The sequence below is a fragment of the Scardinius erythrophthalmus genome, assembly GCF_964197995.2.
Source record: "Scardinius erythrophthalmus genome assembly, chromosome: 15".
Taxonomy (NCBI): Eukaryota; Metazoa; Chordata; class Actinopteri; order Cypriniformes; family Leuciscidae; genus Scardinius; species Scardinius erythrophthalmus.
In genome coordinates this window covers 25517640-25535847 of record NC_138235.1, presented here as the reverse complement: position 1 = coordinate 25535847, position 18208 = coordinate 25517640, and the positions used below count along the sequence as shown (strand labels likewise).

Genomic DNA, 18208 nt, shown 5'->3' with positions numbered 1-18208 from the left:
TCAAAAATCGAAAAAGAATCTCCATCGCCTCTGGCTCTTAAGATTTTTTTTCCTCCCTCTCCTTCATTTTTTGATTGTTATGATTGCTGTGCGTTCCTACGCTGTTCAGCCTGCAGGCGGGGTTGGTTGGTACATGTCAAGGTGCTGAAGTATGCAACGTGGACAGCAGCCCCTTTTGCTTATTAATAACTATGTAATAACTCTGTGTGCTTCATCACCTGCAAGAGAGACCCCGTTGCACACCGTCACGCTTTAATGTGCTTTTCCCACTGAATAGACTAATTTCTCAGTGGAAACACATCAATAATTGGCTGGAGATTAACATGAAGGGGTTTTGTTTACCAAAGAGTTCAATGATTTTTTGCTGATCTTCTAAACTTTCACACGTGCTTGCTTGATGAACGGCTCTTTCAGTTCTTCGTAAGTGAATAAATGAGGTGTGCAAAAGGGAGAGGAGTTAAAGAGGATTTAAAGAGCATATCTGAGTGAGTTTCGGCATGCCCTCTCAGCTACTTGCTATCTTCAAACTGATACTTACCTAATTATACACACACACATGCACACACTCGCATGCACGAAAGGATATTCGCATACAGTCCTCTTCCCACCCTCTATCTCTCGCCCCCACCAAACTAACCCTCCAAACCGACCGCCTGCTATCCACTTGCAAAGTACTGCTGTTGACACACAGGAATCCAGACACACACACACACACACACACACACACACACACACACTCATGCTCTTTCTTCCTCCTTGGCAGGAAGGACTCTCCTCTGAACCAGACGACTGCTTGCGCCTCTCTCCTTTTCCTGCTGGCAGGTGTTAGAAATAAAACCATAAATAAGTGCAAGAGGGAGCCAGAGACAGCGCGAGAGAGGAGGACAAATGTCTTTCTGCATTTGTTGCTGGAGAGAAGGGGAAATATGAGGAAAGGGGAACGATATGGAGGAGAAATCTGTATTTTGAAGTAGCTAGAACAGTTAGTAGGGTTTTATTTGTGTACTGTCAACTGTATTTTTGTGATTGAAGTGAACACTTGGATCATCTGGGCTCAAGCCGCAGCATGCTGACTGAGTTATAGAGCAGCTGAGGGGAAACAAAGTAGCCGAGAGGAACTCAAGGCAGTCATGGACACTATAACACCTCAACCACAGTCCGGGATGACTTGGATTTGCACACTGGAGATGGACCCCATCCAGCCCACAGTCCACTGATACAAATGAGGTACTGGCTTTCTGTAAATCAAAATCTGTGGAATTTTAGATGATATAACCACATTGTTCTGGGGAAAGACTGTGTACTTTCTGTTTATGAGGATGATTTAAATAGGCAGTTGACCAATAGTCTGAGACCACATGGAAATTCTAGGATCCAGAAATAAATGAAAAGTAGGATTTCGAAAAATTGAAAACAATGTGAAGAGAAATTAGGAAGAAATATTTCAGGTAAATTTGATAATGTGAACTTTGCACAGATGGTCAGATGCTCTTGCTTCCATTAAAGCTCAATATGCTCTTTGGATAAGCTCAAATCATGCTGGAGAACATGATCATTAGGTTTTACTTTAATTTTCAGTAGAAGTTCAATTATAACTTTAATTTCAGCTCCCAATTGCTGTGCATATATACTTTATTGTGAATGTTAATTAATATTAATTATATTTAATATGATATATATGTGTATATATAATAAAAACATTGTCTAGTGGTCTCAGACTGTTCAAAGAAGTGGCTGATCCTACACATTGTAATCTGTTGCTGCCAACAACAAAATTATTACTGCTTCCTGTTTACTGTGTGACATGGTGAATGTTTAAGGTCACATAAACTTAGGTCATTTATACCTGTCCCGCTGGGTTGTTCTGCCAGACTGTTTTGAACAGATGCTCATGCATGCAGTTTAATGTTTTGATTTGCACATCTGACACTCATCACCTGTATAGACAAATCTCATGATACGCCTGGGATATGGTCCAGTTTATAAAATCCTGATAGAGCAAGCAGCAACACTGCCCTCCAGCCCTGCTAACAGACACAGTCAGATGCAAATATGCTCGTGCTGCACGATCGCTTGCAAGCTACTTAATGTTGCATGCATAATAGTTCGATAGATTGAGCAGGATATGACCCTTAATATTCTACTGCTGCAGGGAGCAGAGATGGTAAGTGTGTGCATGCGTGAGCTTCTGTTGATGTGAGGGGCAGGTGAGTGCTTGTCTGGAACACGCTGTAAAAGAACTGCACATGGATAGATGGCAGTGCAGTCATGAACTCGATGTCAGGGACGGTGTTTTACTGTGTGAAGCAATATAGAAATGTTAGTTGGTCAGTTTTTCCTCATGCATCTTCTTTTTTTTTTGGCAGTGGATTTTTGTTGATATAAATTCTATTACTGATTGACATAGGAAAATAGGACAGATGTGTTGCTCAGTTGTTGCTCTTTCAGATATCATAAAACTTAATATTCCTGGTTAAGTTTCATTTAAGCATTAACTTTGTTCTAGATCGATTCCTTAGAAGAATAAAAAGAGCTGACACAAATGAGATCATTGTTGATGTACAGTAAAAGAGTGAAACTAATAAGCTATAAAATATTTATGGATAGCAAAGTCCAGATAATTTGCTCTTGGAAGAGTTTGATAAGAACTGTTTGAGTTCATGAAATCTGACTTTTCATTGCGTGCTTTCTTGTCAAATATGTGCATTGATGAGGAGACAGGAGTTTTCTTTGAAGAAAAAACAACTATTTTATTTCATTTTAGTTATTGTACTAGTTTATTTGTAGTTAATTCTTTTGAATATCAAAAATATATAGTGTTATTATTATTTATATACTATTATAGTAGTATAGTTTTTATTTTAGCTTAATTTAACTTTAATTTTTTTGTTATTTTACACTGTAAAAGTGAATAGTTGGATCAACTTAAAAAAATTACTTCAATTGGTAACACCTAAAGAAATTAAGTTTTCTCAACTTAAATTATCATGTTTTATCATGAAAAACGTGATAATTTAAGTTGAGAAAGCTTAATTTATTTAGGTGTTACCAATTGAAGCAATTTTTTTAAGTTGATCCAACTGTTCACTTTTTACTTGCCAATGCCAAGGCATCATTTCTAATATTTTGTCTAAGTCTTCTTATACACTGTTTTATGCCATGTGTGGAGCATGTGTTGTGTAGTGTTTTCTTTTCTTTCTGAGAGGGAGGGTGTGACGTCCTCTTTATGACCTAGCACCTGTCTGATGGAAGGCTTTATGTTCTCCTCTATACACTGCTGTGCGGGAACAGAAATTATCCTGACTGCCCAGACGAAATTATTGAACGGCAGAAACCGTACCGAAACCGATTTTAGGTAATTTGCCTGGAAACTGAGATCCTTTTAAGATGGGTCATGAGTGAATGCCAACATGAGGATGTGGGGTAAACAAAAAAAGTATCAAGTCACAATAAAATCTCCCTGCCTTATTCTTCCTCATCCTGTATAGCTTCAGAAACCATTGTCTGCATGTGCTGCGTCATTTCATTGGATGTGTAAGAGATATCCTTTTAGTATTGAGAGTGATTATACCATACAAATATGGGTCTTTTTTGAATGGAGTGAGATCGAGTGATTTTTTTTTTCATGCACTCAGACTGGATGGACCTTGTGTACCAGATGAATTGTCTGTGAAACTCTTCCCTATTCTCCACTGACATCTATTGAGACCCTTGAAGACATTGAATTTTGTAAGCTTTTAGGATGTATAATTGAGCATGGATGGATCCCACAGGGTGTGGTTTGATGGTGCTTTGCTTTAGTCAGCATGTTGGCAGATATGAACATCAGAGAGACAGTGGGGGCGGACGGACCCTTGGAATGTCTACCGTAACCTGCGGCTTGCCGCTCCTGCAGCTCGGCCGTGCCAGTCTGTGTGTGTTTGTATGACTCAATGCATTCTCATAGTTCTCAGCAGGTTTGGATTGCTCATTTATGCTGGTAGAGATAAGAACAGATTGAAGGGGGGCAATAGATGGCACAGGATGTTTAGTAACAATACAACTAAACTGGAATGTGTACCAGGAAAATATGTTGTATTTCCTCACGCTTTAGTGTAAATGACAAGACATGACTTTTTTTTTTGTCATATAAATTAATTGATTCAAAAATACATTTAAAACAATTAACAAAAACAATTAAATTCGCTATTTATACATATAATGATTTGAATATACCTCTTATATTATACGCATGTTTGTAATTTCTGAGTGAAAAATTCATTTTGATATGTTTTTTAGGATATAAATAAAAAATAAATAAAAAAAGGTGATCAGGGTGATACTCTTTTATGATCATATTGAAGAAAAAAGCCTCATTAAAAGAAAGAAATTCATGAAAATAAAGTCTTACTAGGTAGTTATACTATTATAGGTGGGTATAAAAAGTATTTCTTAGATTTTTTTACAATACATTTTTAAAGATGTTTTCTAAAAGTCTATGCTTTCTTTATTAATCTGTGTGTTTGTTAAAATATTATTAGAATGATTATTTTTATTATGTTAACTTAAAATATATTATTATTATTTGAGAAAATGTCCAAATTAAAGTCATGTGGTGTGAATCAGCATGCAGAAACAAACTTTTTTAAACAAAAAAAAAATTACCTGATAAAATATAGTCAAAATAATGATTAGGATTTGTACACTCACGTGTTATCAAGGTGTAAGGAAAATATGTTTATATGGTAATATAACTTTTTTCAGGATGGTTATATCGCATGACATGCTTAGAGATATTTTTCCTCTTTTATGTCATTGACCTAGATGACGTGTTATATATTTATGCTAATCATTCAGTACCATGGTTTCCATGGAATACAATACTTAACTTTTTGTGATCAGAAATGGTTATTTGCATCGTTTGACTTTAGTGTAATGCATATCATTGCGTGACACTGATTTACCCTATAAAGCAAACTTTAACTCCTCTCTCTCTCCCTCCCTCCCTGCCATCGTTTGTCCTGTGTAAAGAGCACCTGCCCCATCACCTGTCAGTTGGAGGCAACAGGCTGATTCTGTATCTGCACCTACATGTACTAGAGCTGCAGTCTGGGGGAAAAGGACGCCATGCCACACCCAGTAATATTCCGTCCCCACTCTTTGCATGCAAAAACGTTCTCTCCTCACTTACCCTCATTTAGCTTGTCGAATTCAGGTCAACAGGGCCACTCGGGGTGGAATGGGTATCTAAAGCCCCTTCACTCAACTGTTAGTCTTACTGGCCTTAAAGGGCTTGTAAGGGCTAAAAAAAACAGCAGAGCTCACCTGCAGAATGAACAGATGGTGAAGGAAGAGGTTTGGGGAGCAATAAGAACAGACCTTGTTTGTGTGACTGCACGCTATTAGTGCCTCCCCCAATGGTCAGCACAGATAGGATGCAGCCACACAAATAAGGCCTGTTCTTGTTGCGTGAGCTCAGACAGACGAGACTCTTTGTTTGTTCTCGGGTACAGCTTACTGGGCAATTTAAGTGGAATGACAGAAGCGCAGTTATTTGGGGAATGTGGAAAGTGTCAGATCTTTATTGGGAGTGGGGGTCGCCCATGATAATGAACTTGCTTTTCTTCGGCTCACAAAAGGCTTAATGGTTAACCATTTTTATTGTGTCCTCATTTTGCCTTCACAAACTGTCCTTGGATTTCAAGGCTTAAACTATAGAAGAAACTGGTTAGTGTGATTGTTGTACTGTGTTGGAGGGCACTAGCACCGTTTGAAGGAACTTTTAGAAGTTTATGGTTTAAAAACGCTAGAATCTGGATCTATAACAGGCTATTAAATTGCCAAAATAAAAAAGCACATTAAATTAAGATGCGTGGATATCTTGACATATTTTTTGTACATTAAATATGCTTGCACAAATGTATGTCAGTGTTTTAGGGGATTTGTTTTTGTGTGTGGTGCACATGTTTGTGTTTGTCTATGAAAAGTGATCCTGAAAAAGCCAAGCCCTACAGGTATGTGTAAAAGGCCTTTCTCTGGCTCCGCTCTATGCACACCTGTTTATCTACAAAGCCTGCAGGAGTTTTCAGGCGCTCTGTTGCCTTGGACCTACTGCGAATAAAATCATTTGTGTTTTTATTTGATTACATGTATTGACCTGAATGCAGTCTCTCAGAGAAAATCTTGAGGAATACCAGCAAAACTTTAGATTAAAATGATTATGTCTGCATGTTACAATGTCACAAACCTTTATTGTCGTCTCCTGCATGCATGGTCAGTCTCAAGGTGTAAGCAGTGTACAGATCACATTTCAAAACAAGCTGCTTCGAGTGACTAGTCTTTACCTGTCCATATAATAAAGCAGAGGGAGGGGGGAGGGGGGAGCATTCGCCTGGCTCAGTTCACCTCCCAAGCAGCAACTGAAAGAAAACAGGAAGTTGAGTGTGAATGAGTGTGAAGTGAATGGATCGGTGAAAGTAGGTCATCGTTGCAATGGGACACAAATTTAGCGGCACAGTAAAGAACTGATTGAGCTGTATAAATATGGCAAACATCAGCAGGAATACTGAGTGCAGTGATGCAAATCATCATGATACCGTGACTGACAAAGAGATGTTCGCAACCCATTTAACTTTCATAATCTGATGTATTTCTAAGTGTAAAATGTAGGGTGGGGCTTGATTTTAACCCATCGGGAATTGATTGGACACACCAGAGCTTGACACACCAGAACTGAGACAAATGAGCTACAACAATAGCCATTTGGCTATTGTTTAACATTATCCAGTAAGTGACGTCGACGGACAATCAGAATAATTTCGGAAGAAGAGTAAGTTATTATGTTTTGATTAAAGATTGTGAAGACAAACTATTTTTGTCTTTGGAATAACATGCACTGAGGAACTGATTAATAAAGTAATTCGGGTCAATTTTGATTTTACTTGACATTAAGCACTTTTACTTAGGAGATTTTCTTAAAGATTTTTGTTATTTTTTGTTAAGTGGTTATCCAAACGTAAGTGGATTTCGGTTAGTGAAGTGATGTGGTTTCTGCTTAAAAATGCAAGTATTCAAAGCACTATATTTAGTTTATTGTGTGTATAAAACTGAAAATCATCTGCACTCATACTTGACTGCAGCATGTGATAATGGTGCTTTGTTTCCACACTCAGCTACTGCTTGTGTGCATATCGCTCCTGTATTTGACAGGGTGTGTCCGATATGGGAGGTGTTAATGTTGAAAGAAGGTGAGTGCACGGATGTCCTAAAGGTGTGGTTTCTTTAAGATGAAACCATGTGGTTCAAGGTGGTCTGAACAAGCTCGGCTTGCTAGAGTAATACCTTAAACCAGGTATTGTTACACTTATGGGCTTCTCTCTTGCTCTATCTCTGTTGTGTTGGTGTTGAGATGGTTGAGGGCAATGTCAATGCTTTGTGAATGTGAAAAGGGATTTCGCTGTCTGTCTTGATGGAGTAGGTGGAGGAAGGCCTCAGGCACTTTTGGGGATCAGGCCCCACACCAAACACAAACAAAGAAGTGTTTTTCACCTCCAGATGTCCTCACTCACCCCACCAGAATTTAAATGCTATTATATAAAAATCTCAACAATGAATTTGCATCTTTTGTTATAGAATAATACTTTTACACATGAGGTGTCCATTATAATGTCATCCATTATATAAAGGAAATATATAAACAGCTGCCCTGTCTAGATTCAAGAGTAAGTTATCATACCATTTGAGTTTGTCACTTCACGACAGGAAACTATTAAAGAAATAGTTCACTTAAAAATGAAAATTCTGTCCTTATTTACTCACACTCATATTGTACCGTATCTGTATGCTGTTATTTGCCATAAAAGGAGACTTTCTGAATAATCAAAAAATATAAAACTTTTCCATTCATCTGAAGTTCATCATCAAAACATTCAGGAACGACAATGAACAACAAGGGTGAGTAAATAATGACAGAATATTTGTTTTCATTGATCTATCCCTTTAATATTAATCTTTGACAAATAATGTCTATCTTTTATTTGTTACCACCTGCATCTTGTCATCAAGTTGCAGCAGCTGAAAATGAGCAGAGGTGTTTGAGTGTTTGAGTGTGAAAGGCAGATGCCATGATGCACCCTGGATCTGGGCTCTCTGTCACAGGCCAATTAGACCAGCAGTGTCAGCCTGCTTCAGAGCAATATAACATACAAACAGAAGCCTATCACACCACACTGTTAGACCCTGTGCTCAAACAAGCAAAAAATTCTACAAATTAATAGGAGGAACATTTTTTGTTTTCTTGGTCTTGTTTGGTGTTTTCATTCTGACTTTTAAAACTTTTGTAAAATTTATGTACAGTAATTTATAAAATATTTATTTTTATTTAACAGTAGGATTTAACTTGATTTAGTGATAGCTGTATGCTATGAAAAAAAATATTTCGCTTTATTTCAAATGCAAAATATTAGTCCTAATATTAATTGTTATTGTTGACATCGCTGAATATATTTGTGGATTCATGTGGTTCTTAACAGTCTGTATGGGCTTTTGCAGCATTGGTTTCTTTAATCATAGCAACAATGAAGAAGATGGCAGTTTTCAATTCATTTACTTTGTTGACGCCCTGACTTACAGGAAGCCTCCAAAATTACAGGGAGAATGTATGCAACAAAGACCAAAACATAAGGAAATAACATGTTGAGAACATGGAAAATTACATGGTGGATATTACTGAGAATTGTAAAATGGGCAAGACATCAAGTTGAATGTATGGAATAGATATATGGTAATGAACTGTAATGTAGTGTATTATTGAATTGCTATGCACAGCATTCACAAAGTGACTGTAGCTTGTACAGTACATTTAATTTGTGTAGCACAGTAAATTGTAATACAATTATATTTTACAACAGCTCCCAAGTTTTGCTTCCACAATTTGACCTATTTCCTAATGACAGGATATTCAACAAGAAAAACTGTAGTGCAGATGTAAATGTGAGTTTGCTAAAACATTGCCTGAATAGCTATTTGGCAATTGCTTTCATTATCTAATAGCACACACAGCCGTGACATGAGCAGAAAGGAAATGTCATTTCAGAAGATGAGAAGGTTATTATATGTTGATTATAAGATAAACTGAGAATACCAACTGACTTTTATTTCTCTGTGTGCATGTGATGAATCCAGATTCATTCCATAAATATCACATCTCCTGTGCAACTAACAACATTCTTCATCTGGGGAAATAAAGGAACCTTTGTTTAGAGTATAGGGAACAGGTAATCATTTGTGCAGTGTGTTTTTGGGTTTAGTTGTGCAATGTTGGTACAGATGTGCATAGTTTTTTTCAGGACAGAGGGTCATATTATATGGTACCTGGGCTTTTCATATATATATATATATGTGTGTGTGTGTGTGTGTGTGAGAGAGAGAGAGAGAGAGAGAGAGAGAGAGAGAGAGTATGTTTGCTTGTGGATCATGTTAAATTCGTGCAGTTGGATTTAGCCGTGTGTACAATCAGCTTTAAAAGAGAAACTGAGATGGGGGAGACTATAAAACTTTGTTTCCTCTCAGAAAATGTGCAAAGATTTGCAAAAGGTATTTTTGAAACTTTTACAATAAACAATGATTTATTCAGTTTAAGTATTACCTTTTATTTTCTGGTTCATGACATACAGACGCCTAAATTGCATGCAAGGTAGAGTTTAAGACACCTAGGGGCAACCCAACTAGCATCTTTAGGTGGATTTCATCTCCAAGTTTAGAAAAGATCTCTTTTTATTTCACGGGTCAGTGATTTAAGGCAGATGTGGGTCATCAGCACTGACATTTTGCTGAGGCTTCATTGCTTTAATAGCCCAGGAAATGTCATAGCCCAAGCTATCTTAGGCTTGCCTGTCCCTCAGGGCAAGACACTGAATACTAATAAGTATTGCTTCTCCCATGACCCAGATTTGTTTAGGTAAATAGAAAGCTGTTTGGAAACATGGAAAATATGCACGAAAAAAAAAAAAAAAAACCTCTTCCAAGATGACATTCTCAGTCAGGTTCTTCTTTGTGAAGCATTCCATCTCAGGTATAAGCTGCTAGCAAGACTAGACACTTGCCCATTAGCGTAGTTTGAGAAATCAGAGTGTCCTCATGTGACTGGCTTTGCTTCTGTAGTGCAGCTTCTGCATGAAGATGCCGTTTTGAGTAAGGGATCCAGCTGTAAATGATGTAGATAAGTATAGGGGTGTAGGGCTGCATGCTGCGCTCTTTAATTAGAACAGGAAGACGCATCGGCAGCGACTGAGCCAAGTCTGCCACGGGGGGAAGAGCAGAGACTGTTCAGCGAGACTTGACTTTACCCAGTGGATCACCAAATCCATTAAGAACTGCAGAGATGAGCCAAGCTTTACTGTGCATAAATCTGTGCTGGCACAATAAAAACATTGGCCAGAGGGATCTATTCCTTTGTGCTGAAATTCGGAAATGCAGCATCTCTCAGAACAATGGTTATGTGGGTACATTAATTATAATACCTTACATTATTTCTGTCTGTTTTTTTTCCCAATTGCTTTGCAGTACCCATGTCCCTCCTGAGCCATGCTCCCTGGCTATGGATTCTCTCCTCTTCTTGATTTCCAGCCTCACCTCCAAGCGTTCCATTGCAGAGGCGAGAGCTCTGACATGTGGTTCCCAGGCTCAGTTGAGGCCCAGGCTCTGAGTGACTCTCGGGAAGGTAGGCCTCTCCTGCGGCAGCATCAGCACATTGCGGTGTGTCAGCAAGAGACATTGGCCTTCATTGACCTTCAACAGCCAAGCGTTAATGGTTTCCAATCACACACACCGGAAAACTGTAGTTCCTCTCTTTGCTCCAAGCCTGTCAGATGCAATGGAAGCAGTCCATCTGACTTTGCCAAGAATGGGAGTACAGACACAACACTGGACAATTATTTGACCCAGGACAGCAATAATGTGGAAGTGGCTCAGGATCAAACGTGGACACCCATTACTGGCTTACCTGAGACCGTTTATGAAAACCCTGAACCAGAAGTTAAGGGTCTCCGCTCTCGAGACTTATTTCTGCCTCTGTCCTCATATGCACCTGGGGACAGGAACTCTATTGAGTCTCAGCAGCTGAGTTCCCCCTCTTCCCCCTTAGAGTTCCAAAGTCTGGACCCATTTCGCCCTCAAAGACGCACCTCTTTGGGATCCATAAAAGAGAAGTCCATAAGTAAGTGCCACTCTCACTTAACTAAGTCTTGACACATTGGCCCTACATTCCTGTTTTAAACAATAAATAGTTTGTCACAGTGCACAGTTTTTCACCACTCTTGAAACTGTACGGGAGCTTTCGGATAGATGATTTTTCTTAGTGCAATCCTTAAAAGCATACTAATGTCCTGTCAGATGTTTTAATACACTACAGTAGTGGTTCCCAAGCCTGTCCCTGTAGGCTTCTCAAAACAATACACATTTTGGATGTTGGAGTTTCTACTAATGAGTTGAGTTGAATAAAGTGTGTTTGTTTAAGGAGCTGTCCAAAATCTGTTCTATTGACAGGCCAATACGAACAAGGTTATGTACTACTGTGTTAAAGTGATTGTGTCTGTTAAAACTACAGGTGAATGTAACAAGTGGATGGTACCTTTTATCATGTTCCTTGTTGCTAATAGGGCGTAGGATGAGGGTGTACTCTCCAGACACTCAGAGTGATGAGCCTCTCAGCAGCCCAGGTGTGGAGTGTGATTACCTGCTCCCAACATCCTTTGAATCGTTCGTAGAAGGAGGGCTTGGAATGGTAGGCTCTACTATCCCCACATCCCAAAGTTCCAGCCCACTCCCAGGGGTAGATGAGGACCTCTCTCTTCTCGCCACACCGACCTCTCCAAAGCCATTCTTAGATATCCCTCAAGAGGTTGCCATATCAGAGGAGGGAGTAAATGATGGGGAGAGGCAGAGGTTGGGCCTAGAAGACTGCAGAGCCCTGGAAGGCCCTGCCCTCAACAGTGGGACCTCACTACCTCTGTCCCATTCTCGATCAGCAGACAATGAGCGCCGGCGCTTCTCTGCTTCTGAGCTCATCTCCCGCCTGCAACTCTCCCAGAGGAAAAACTCTTTTACCCTTAAGCTGGGCAAGTCTCTTTCTGCTCGTGTGGCCTCCCGGGACCGCCACCTGTCTGGAAACCTCAGCTCAGACTGTAAGTGACTCATCAGTACTGATTAGCTTAATGAAAGACTTTATTGTGAAAGTCTTGTGCTGTGATGTCATTATGACATGTCAGTGCTATATTTTCAGCTCTATCCCTTTTGTATACTTTCTCCCTCCCTTGTCTGTTTGTAGACAAACCCAACTCCAGACGTTGCTTCTCAGGGGGATCAAGTGACACTGCACCACATAGTCCGGTGGGGTCTGCACCACCACTGCCCTCTGCTGACTGTAATCTGCCACTGCACAGGAGGAGTTCAAAGCAAAGGTGGCTCTAAAACTCAGCTAGTACCCACAGAGAACAACGTAGTGAGTAGAATATAACAAATTCTGTTTTAACATATTTTCTACAGTTTTTTTTTTTTTTTTTTTCACAGGATGAGAAAGGTTTCCATTGATGAGGATGGAGGCAGTCCTCCCAGCTCTAAACGTCTATCAAGATTCTTGCCGAACTGTAAGACCAATAAATAAATAAATCTGGAATTTGATGTATGTACATTTATATTGTTTATTATATTTTAGTATCATTTACCATTTTTCTCTTCCTCTCTCTCAGTGATTTTGTATCAGGAATACAGTGATGTTGCTATCAACAGAGAGATTCAGAGGCAGCAGGGGGCAGAGCCAGGAACTGATGAAGAAAGAGGGGACTCTATGTCCCCAGGCAACCTCTCGCCATCCAGCTCATTCCGCTCATCACGAGGCTCCGCCTTTTCCCTTTGGCAGGATATTCCTGATGTTCGGTCCAGTGGACAACTTGACAACTTCAGCAATGAAGAGCGCAAACTGCAGGAGGTGACTCCACATTCAGAAAGTCTGTTTCAACCAGCAAGTTTTGCTGAAAAAGAAATAATTATTTTTTTTCTTGACTTTTCAGGCCAAGTTTGAGTTAGTGACATCAGAGGCCTCATACATACGCAGCTTGTCTATTGCAGTTGACCATTTTATGATGTCTCCTGAGCTGTGTGAGAGTCTTGGGATGCAGGAGAGGCAATGGCTCTTTTCCAAACTGCCTGATGTGAAGGAAGTCAGTGAGAGGTAAATAAAGATGAAGAGTTCTACAATTTTTTGCTATTTTTGAAAGAGTGGGCCTTCTGCTGAGATGTGCACAGTTGAAATCCCTGTTTTTGTCTCTCTCTCCCTTTCAATTCTCCCTATGTCCATAGGTTTCTTCAAGATCTAGAGCATAGGTTAGAAGGGGACATTTTGCGTTTTGACGTGTGTGACATTGTCTTTGACCACTGTCCTGCACTGCGGAGGGTTTATCTGCCTTATGTCACCAATCAAGCTTATCAGGAACAGACCTATCAACGGCTACTGTAAACAGTCTCTTACTGTAAAACAGTTCTCTAACAAGCATAATAATGTGCATGTTGCAGTTATTGCCCTGTTTAAGAGGTTCATACATTTGCGTTGTGGTGTTTTCTTAGGCAAGAGAATCCTCGTTTCCCTGGAATCCTTGCTCGCCTGGAAGAGGACCCAATATGCCAGAGGCTGCCTCTTACATCATTCCTTATCCTTCCTTTTCAAAGGATCACACGACTCAAAATGCTAGTGGAGGTATTCCATCATGGACAGTGCACAATCTCTGTCTTTTCAAATGTTATCTTATAAGTTGAAAGCTATCATCAAGCTTTAGAACCAGGCTAACAAAATTCATCAGTTAAATTGTCTTGTGGTATCAACCTTTTCCATTTATAGAACATCTTAAAGAGAACAACTCCTGGATCACGAGATGAGGACACTGCCACCAAAGCACTTAATGAGCTCAAAAAGGTGACTAAAGCAGGAGAGGAATTCATAATTGTCACAATGTTTTAAAAATCATGAAATGAAAACTAAATGTGCTTTGCTGCACTAGATAATAAAGGAATGTAACTCCAGTGTGCAGTCCATGAAGAGGATGGAAGAACTAATTCATCTAAACAAGAAAATTCACTTTGAGGGCAAGGTATTACACCAAGCATTTATTGTAATGTTTAAGTAGATATGTATAATATATCATGCAGGGGTGTTGGGGCAGTCTTGGCCTAATAGAGAGTCAAATTTATTGTAATGTTTAAGTAGATAGGTATAATATATCATGCAGGGGTATTGGCACAGTCTTGGCCTAATAGAGAGTCAGAATGTTAACCCGAAGGTTGCGGGTTCGATTCTCAATATCCGCAGGAAATTTCTTAGGTGCCCTTGAGCAAGGCACCTAACCCCCAATCGCTCCCCGGGCACCAAAGCAAAAATGGCTGCCCAAATGTGTGTTCACTACTCACTACTCCTAATGAGTGTGCACTAACTTGGATGGGTTAAACGCAGAGGACAAATTCCGAGTATGGGTTACCATACTTGGCCTTCACATGTCACTTTCACCTACACTTATATCATGCAGGAGTGTTATACAGCCATTTTTATTTATTTATTTTATGAGAGGCCAAATAAGACATGACCATAGGGGACCATTTGTAAGTGAAGTGTGTAATTGAAAGGTGAATCTCAGTTTGAGAGTCTACATTTTTAACCTACAATAATTATCAAAAATATACAAAATTCTTTTTGTAAAATTCTATTTATTTTATTTTAGATTTTCCCTCTCATCTCTCAGTCTCGTTGGCTGGTCAAACATGGTGAACTTCTGGAAGTGGACACACAGAACTTGAGTATATCTGGGTCTAAGTTTAAACTCACCACTCGCCCTGTGTACCTTCATCTGTTTAATGACTGTCTTCTGCTGTCCCGGAGGAAAGAGTAAGTCTAATGGGATCGGAGACCAATGTCCAATGTAATATTTGAATCAAGCAAAACCATTTGAAAACCCTGTGTAAATGATATAAGTATGCTACACAATTTGTCCTTTCTCTTTCCTGTCACAGCTCATGGAAGTTCATGGTGTTTGTACATGCAAAGATTGAAGACCTCAAGGTAAAAGATCTAAGCCAGAAACTTCAGGGAATCTCAGGATTCATATTCTACCTGCAGTTATGTGAGGGGCAACAGCTAAAACACCAGATTCTGCTCAAGTCACCCACAGAGTGAGGACATTCACATAATTCGCAAATATTAACATCCAAAATCCTGTCACTGATAAATAGATCTGTGTGTTCCTAGAAAATGAGCCACACCAGGAAATATATTCCCACAAGATGCATAAAACGGAGTAAAGAACATTTTCTTTTATATGTAGGAGCAGCAAACAGAGGTGGATCACAGCCATGTTTCCCTCGGACCCAAAGGCAGCCATTGAGCAGACCAATGAGAATGATGGTGTGTAATTTCTTTGTCTCTCTCTTGTCATGCAATTCAGATTTAACTACATTTAAGATTTAACACTGTTATCTAAATGGCATGTTAAAAATGAATTGTGTCTGGTTGCATTTGGTGGTTCATGGCCAGGTTAAGCTGCAGATACTTTATGATGATAATAAAGGGGGCTGTTTTGCCTGACATATAAAGTCATCAGCTATTTCACTGACACAACATTGAAAACAAAGTGGAATATACAGTTCTGCTCAAGAATATCCTGTTTACTTGTGAACTAAGTGCCTCAAATAAAACTCTTAAGAGGCATAGTTCACCCAAAAATGGAAATTCTCTCAACATTTACTCACACTCATGTCTTTTAAAACCTAAACCTGCATGACCATATTTCTACTCTTAAACAAAAAATGAGGTATTTTGAAGCTTCTTTAGATGGAACATACAATGAAAAAGAAAAACCTATCTGCCTTGTGGTGCTAAGACTTAAATTTGCATACAAATCATTTAAAGGATACTCCGCCCAACTATTACAATTTTCTCAGATGAACACAAATGAAGATTTTTTTTTCTAAAAATCTTTGTTTACGTTCTACAGAAGAAAGAAAGTTATATACATGCGAGACAGCATGAAGGCGAGTAAATTATTAGATATTTTTGTATTTTTGGATGGAGTATCCCTTTAATGTTTCTCTGCATGTGTCTGTACAGATCTATCTCAAGTCCAGTGCATCAAGAGCTACCAGTCACAGGAGCATGATGAGTTAACGCTGGAGAAGGCAGACATCCTTCAAGCTGTAACAATTACAAGTGATGGTATGGAAAATAATTTCCCTTGTCCTGGCTATACTCCATTTTTCCCTTTTGAAGAAGAGAAGTGGGAGGACTGCAGAAGAGATAAATGAAATTTGAATGTTTTCACTTCACAGGGTGGGTGGAGGGGATTCGGTTGTCGGATGGAGAGAGGGGCTGGTTCCCCAAATCTTACGTGGAGGAGATCACAAGCCGCAGTGCTCGTTTGCGAAACCTCCGTGAAAACATTCGCATTAAGTGTGTCTCACAAAAATTAGAGGGAGAGACTCTCTGAGACCTTGAAGTATGGGACATTGTTTTACTTAAAGCTTGTATTTCAAGATTTTTAACCCCTCGGTTGAAATCGCGGGGGTCCCCCTAAAGCCAGGGGCCCCTAGAATCGTTACCACCATTCGCCCCGTTTGCGACGACCCGGAGCATATGGTGCTGCACTTTCTAACAGCCCACAGACGGACTCTGCTTAAACATGGCTATCCCAGGCTCAACATGTGGGTGCACAAAATCTGGATATATCAGCTGTTAAAATGTTTAGCAAAATAACAAGATCTGATTTAAATGGGTTAGTTTTAGGTGGTATAGCAATCATTTCACTCTCAAGTGTTTTAAGGATTTATCTTCAACCTAGTGACTCAGATAGTTTAATAAAGTGAGATGTCTTGATGTTAGCTGATTCACTGAACAGACACACAGAAAAGCTAAATGCTTGCTTTTACTAGTGAAACATTGAAACCAAATTGTGGACTTTTTGAATGATGTTGCTGTTGCAACGTTTGGAAATATTACTTTATGACACTAGTCTTCTGTAGATGATCATTTACTTAATAGTATTGGTGTAATAACAGGAAGTGTAATATCAAATTAAAACCATTATTTATGTCAGTGATTCTGCTGTTTGCTTGTGAATTTGTTGTTTTGGTAACGCAGATTTTTTGGGGCAATTTTTTTGTGGAGTACTGATTTCCTGAGAATGTTAAATCACATCGGAGAAATAATCCTTTAAGGTAACTTTGTAAATAAAAAATAAATGCATATATTCTAACTGAAAGTGTCTCAAGTGTCTGTCTGAGAGCAAAAAAAAAAAAAAAAGAGGTTTTAGGTTGTGTGTAAAGTTAACCTTTATTCCCAGCCACATATGCTCACAACTACAACAAAGCACGTCTCATAAACTTCAGTTTCATTCCAGGCTGACCTCATATCCCATGGGGCAATAAAGCAGCCGGGTAGCAGGTAAACAGAATAGTTTCTTTGTCACAGCTGTTCTGAGAACCTTGAATGGTTTCCAACTGCTGTAAATCAGAGTTGAAAAGCTGCAGAAAAGAAGCTGCAGTTAGAGACAGATAAGAGACGGACTGCAGAGGCCCAGGAATGCATTTCTAATTAAAGCCATTTATCTCAGTAAAACATTTCTTATCCATTTGATATAATGTGCTGTACAAAATGCATCCATGCAGATTAAAGTTACTTCTGCTATGGGTTTGCAACAATACAGCTAGAGTATCTGTATAGCCTCTTTAGCAATTTCTTTAGCAATTGACTAGCAAATGAACACAATGATGGAGTCAAGACTGCATATAGGTTATACATTCTTTGTTCAATTTCACAAGTATTATGGTAACGTTATTTGTTATTGTTTATAGAATAACTGTATTAGTAATGTTCACATACAGTGTGTAGGCACCTATTGTATTTTTATGAAATGGTAGTGATCGATCTTTTCTTCCATATTGCGAAGTACATCCGAGTGAAACGGATTATCGAAAAAGAAATGTAGGGAAAGACTTGGTTCTTTTTGTAGGTTGTTGATTGTTTGCAGGCAGATCTGAGCTCAAAAAAGCACAGGAGAATTGATGACGATGAGATCAAGATGCATTTAGAAAATTTACCTACCAGCCAGAAGAAAAGATGTCAATTTTGAATTATATAAGTTGTCCATTATGATTTCCCACCTCATGCTCACTGATTTGAATCTAGTTTAATAAA

At 39.1% G+C, this 18208-nt stretch overlaps 1 protein-coding gene across 2 annotated transcripts; it reads left to right on the top strand.

Annotated features, from left to right (window-relative positions):
* Nucleotides 1–658: 658 nt before the first annotated feature.
* arhgef19 (Rho guanine nucleotide exchange factor (GEF) 19) lies at nucleotides 659–17270 on the top strand. Of its 2 annotated transcripts, none has more exons than XM_081387367.1 (16): nucleotides 659–1227; nucleotides 10543–11194; nucleotides 11637–12161; nucleotides 12305–12437; nucleotides 12547–12623; nucleotides 12726–12964; nucleotides 13047–13207; nucleotides 13336–13488; nucleotides 13600–13729; nucleotides 13871–13945; nucleotides 14031–14120; nucleotides 14745–14908; nucleotides 15034–15192; nucleotides 15345–15424; nucleotides 16127–16231; nucleotides 16345–17270. In XM_081387367.1, the coding sequence occupies exons 2-16, from the start codon at nucleotides 10564–10566 to the stop codon at nucleotides 16500–16502; spliced, it is 2880 nt and encodes a 959-aa protein (XP_081243493.1). In that variant the 5' UTR covers nucleotides 659–1227; nucleotides 10543–10563; the 3' UTR covers nucleotides 16503–17270. The 2 variants fall into 2 exon arrangements, with proteins under 2 accessions (XP_081243493.1, XP_081243494.1); XM_081387368.1 differs by lacking the exon at nucleotides 659–1227 and adding an exon at nucleotides 5010–5118.
* Nucleotides 17271–18208: the final 938 nt, after the last annotated feature.

Excerpts from the sequence above, each read along its gene's own strand:
- arhgef19 (XM_081387367.1), top strand. The coding sequence starts at position 10,564 with ATGCTCCCTGGCTATGGATTCTCTCCTCTTCTTGATTTCCAGCCTCAC. Across the intron at positions 12,624-12,725 it reads ATCAAGATTCTTGCCGAACT|TGATTTTGTATCAGGAATAC; the intron begins GTAAGACCAATA and ends CCTCTCTCTCAG. Across the intron at positions 15,193-15,344 it reads CTGCTCAAGTCACCCACAGA|GAGCAGCAAACAGAGGTGGA; the intron begins GTGAGGACATTC and ends TTTTATATGTAG.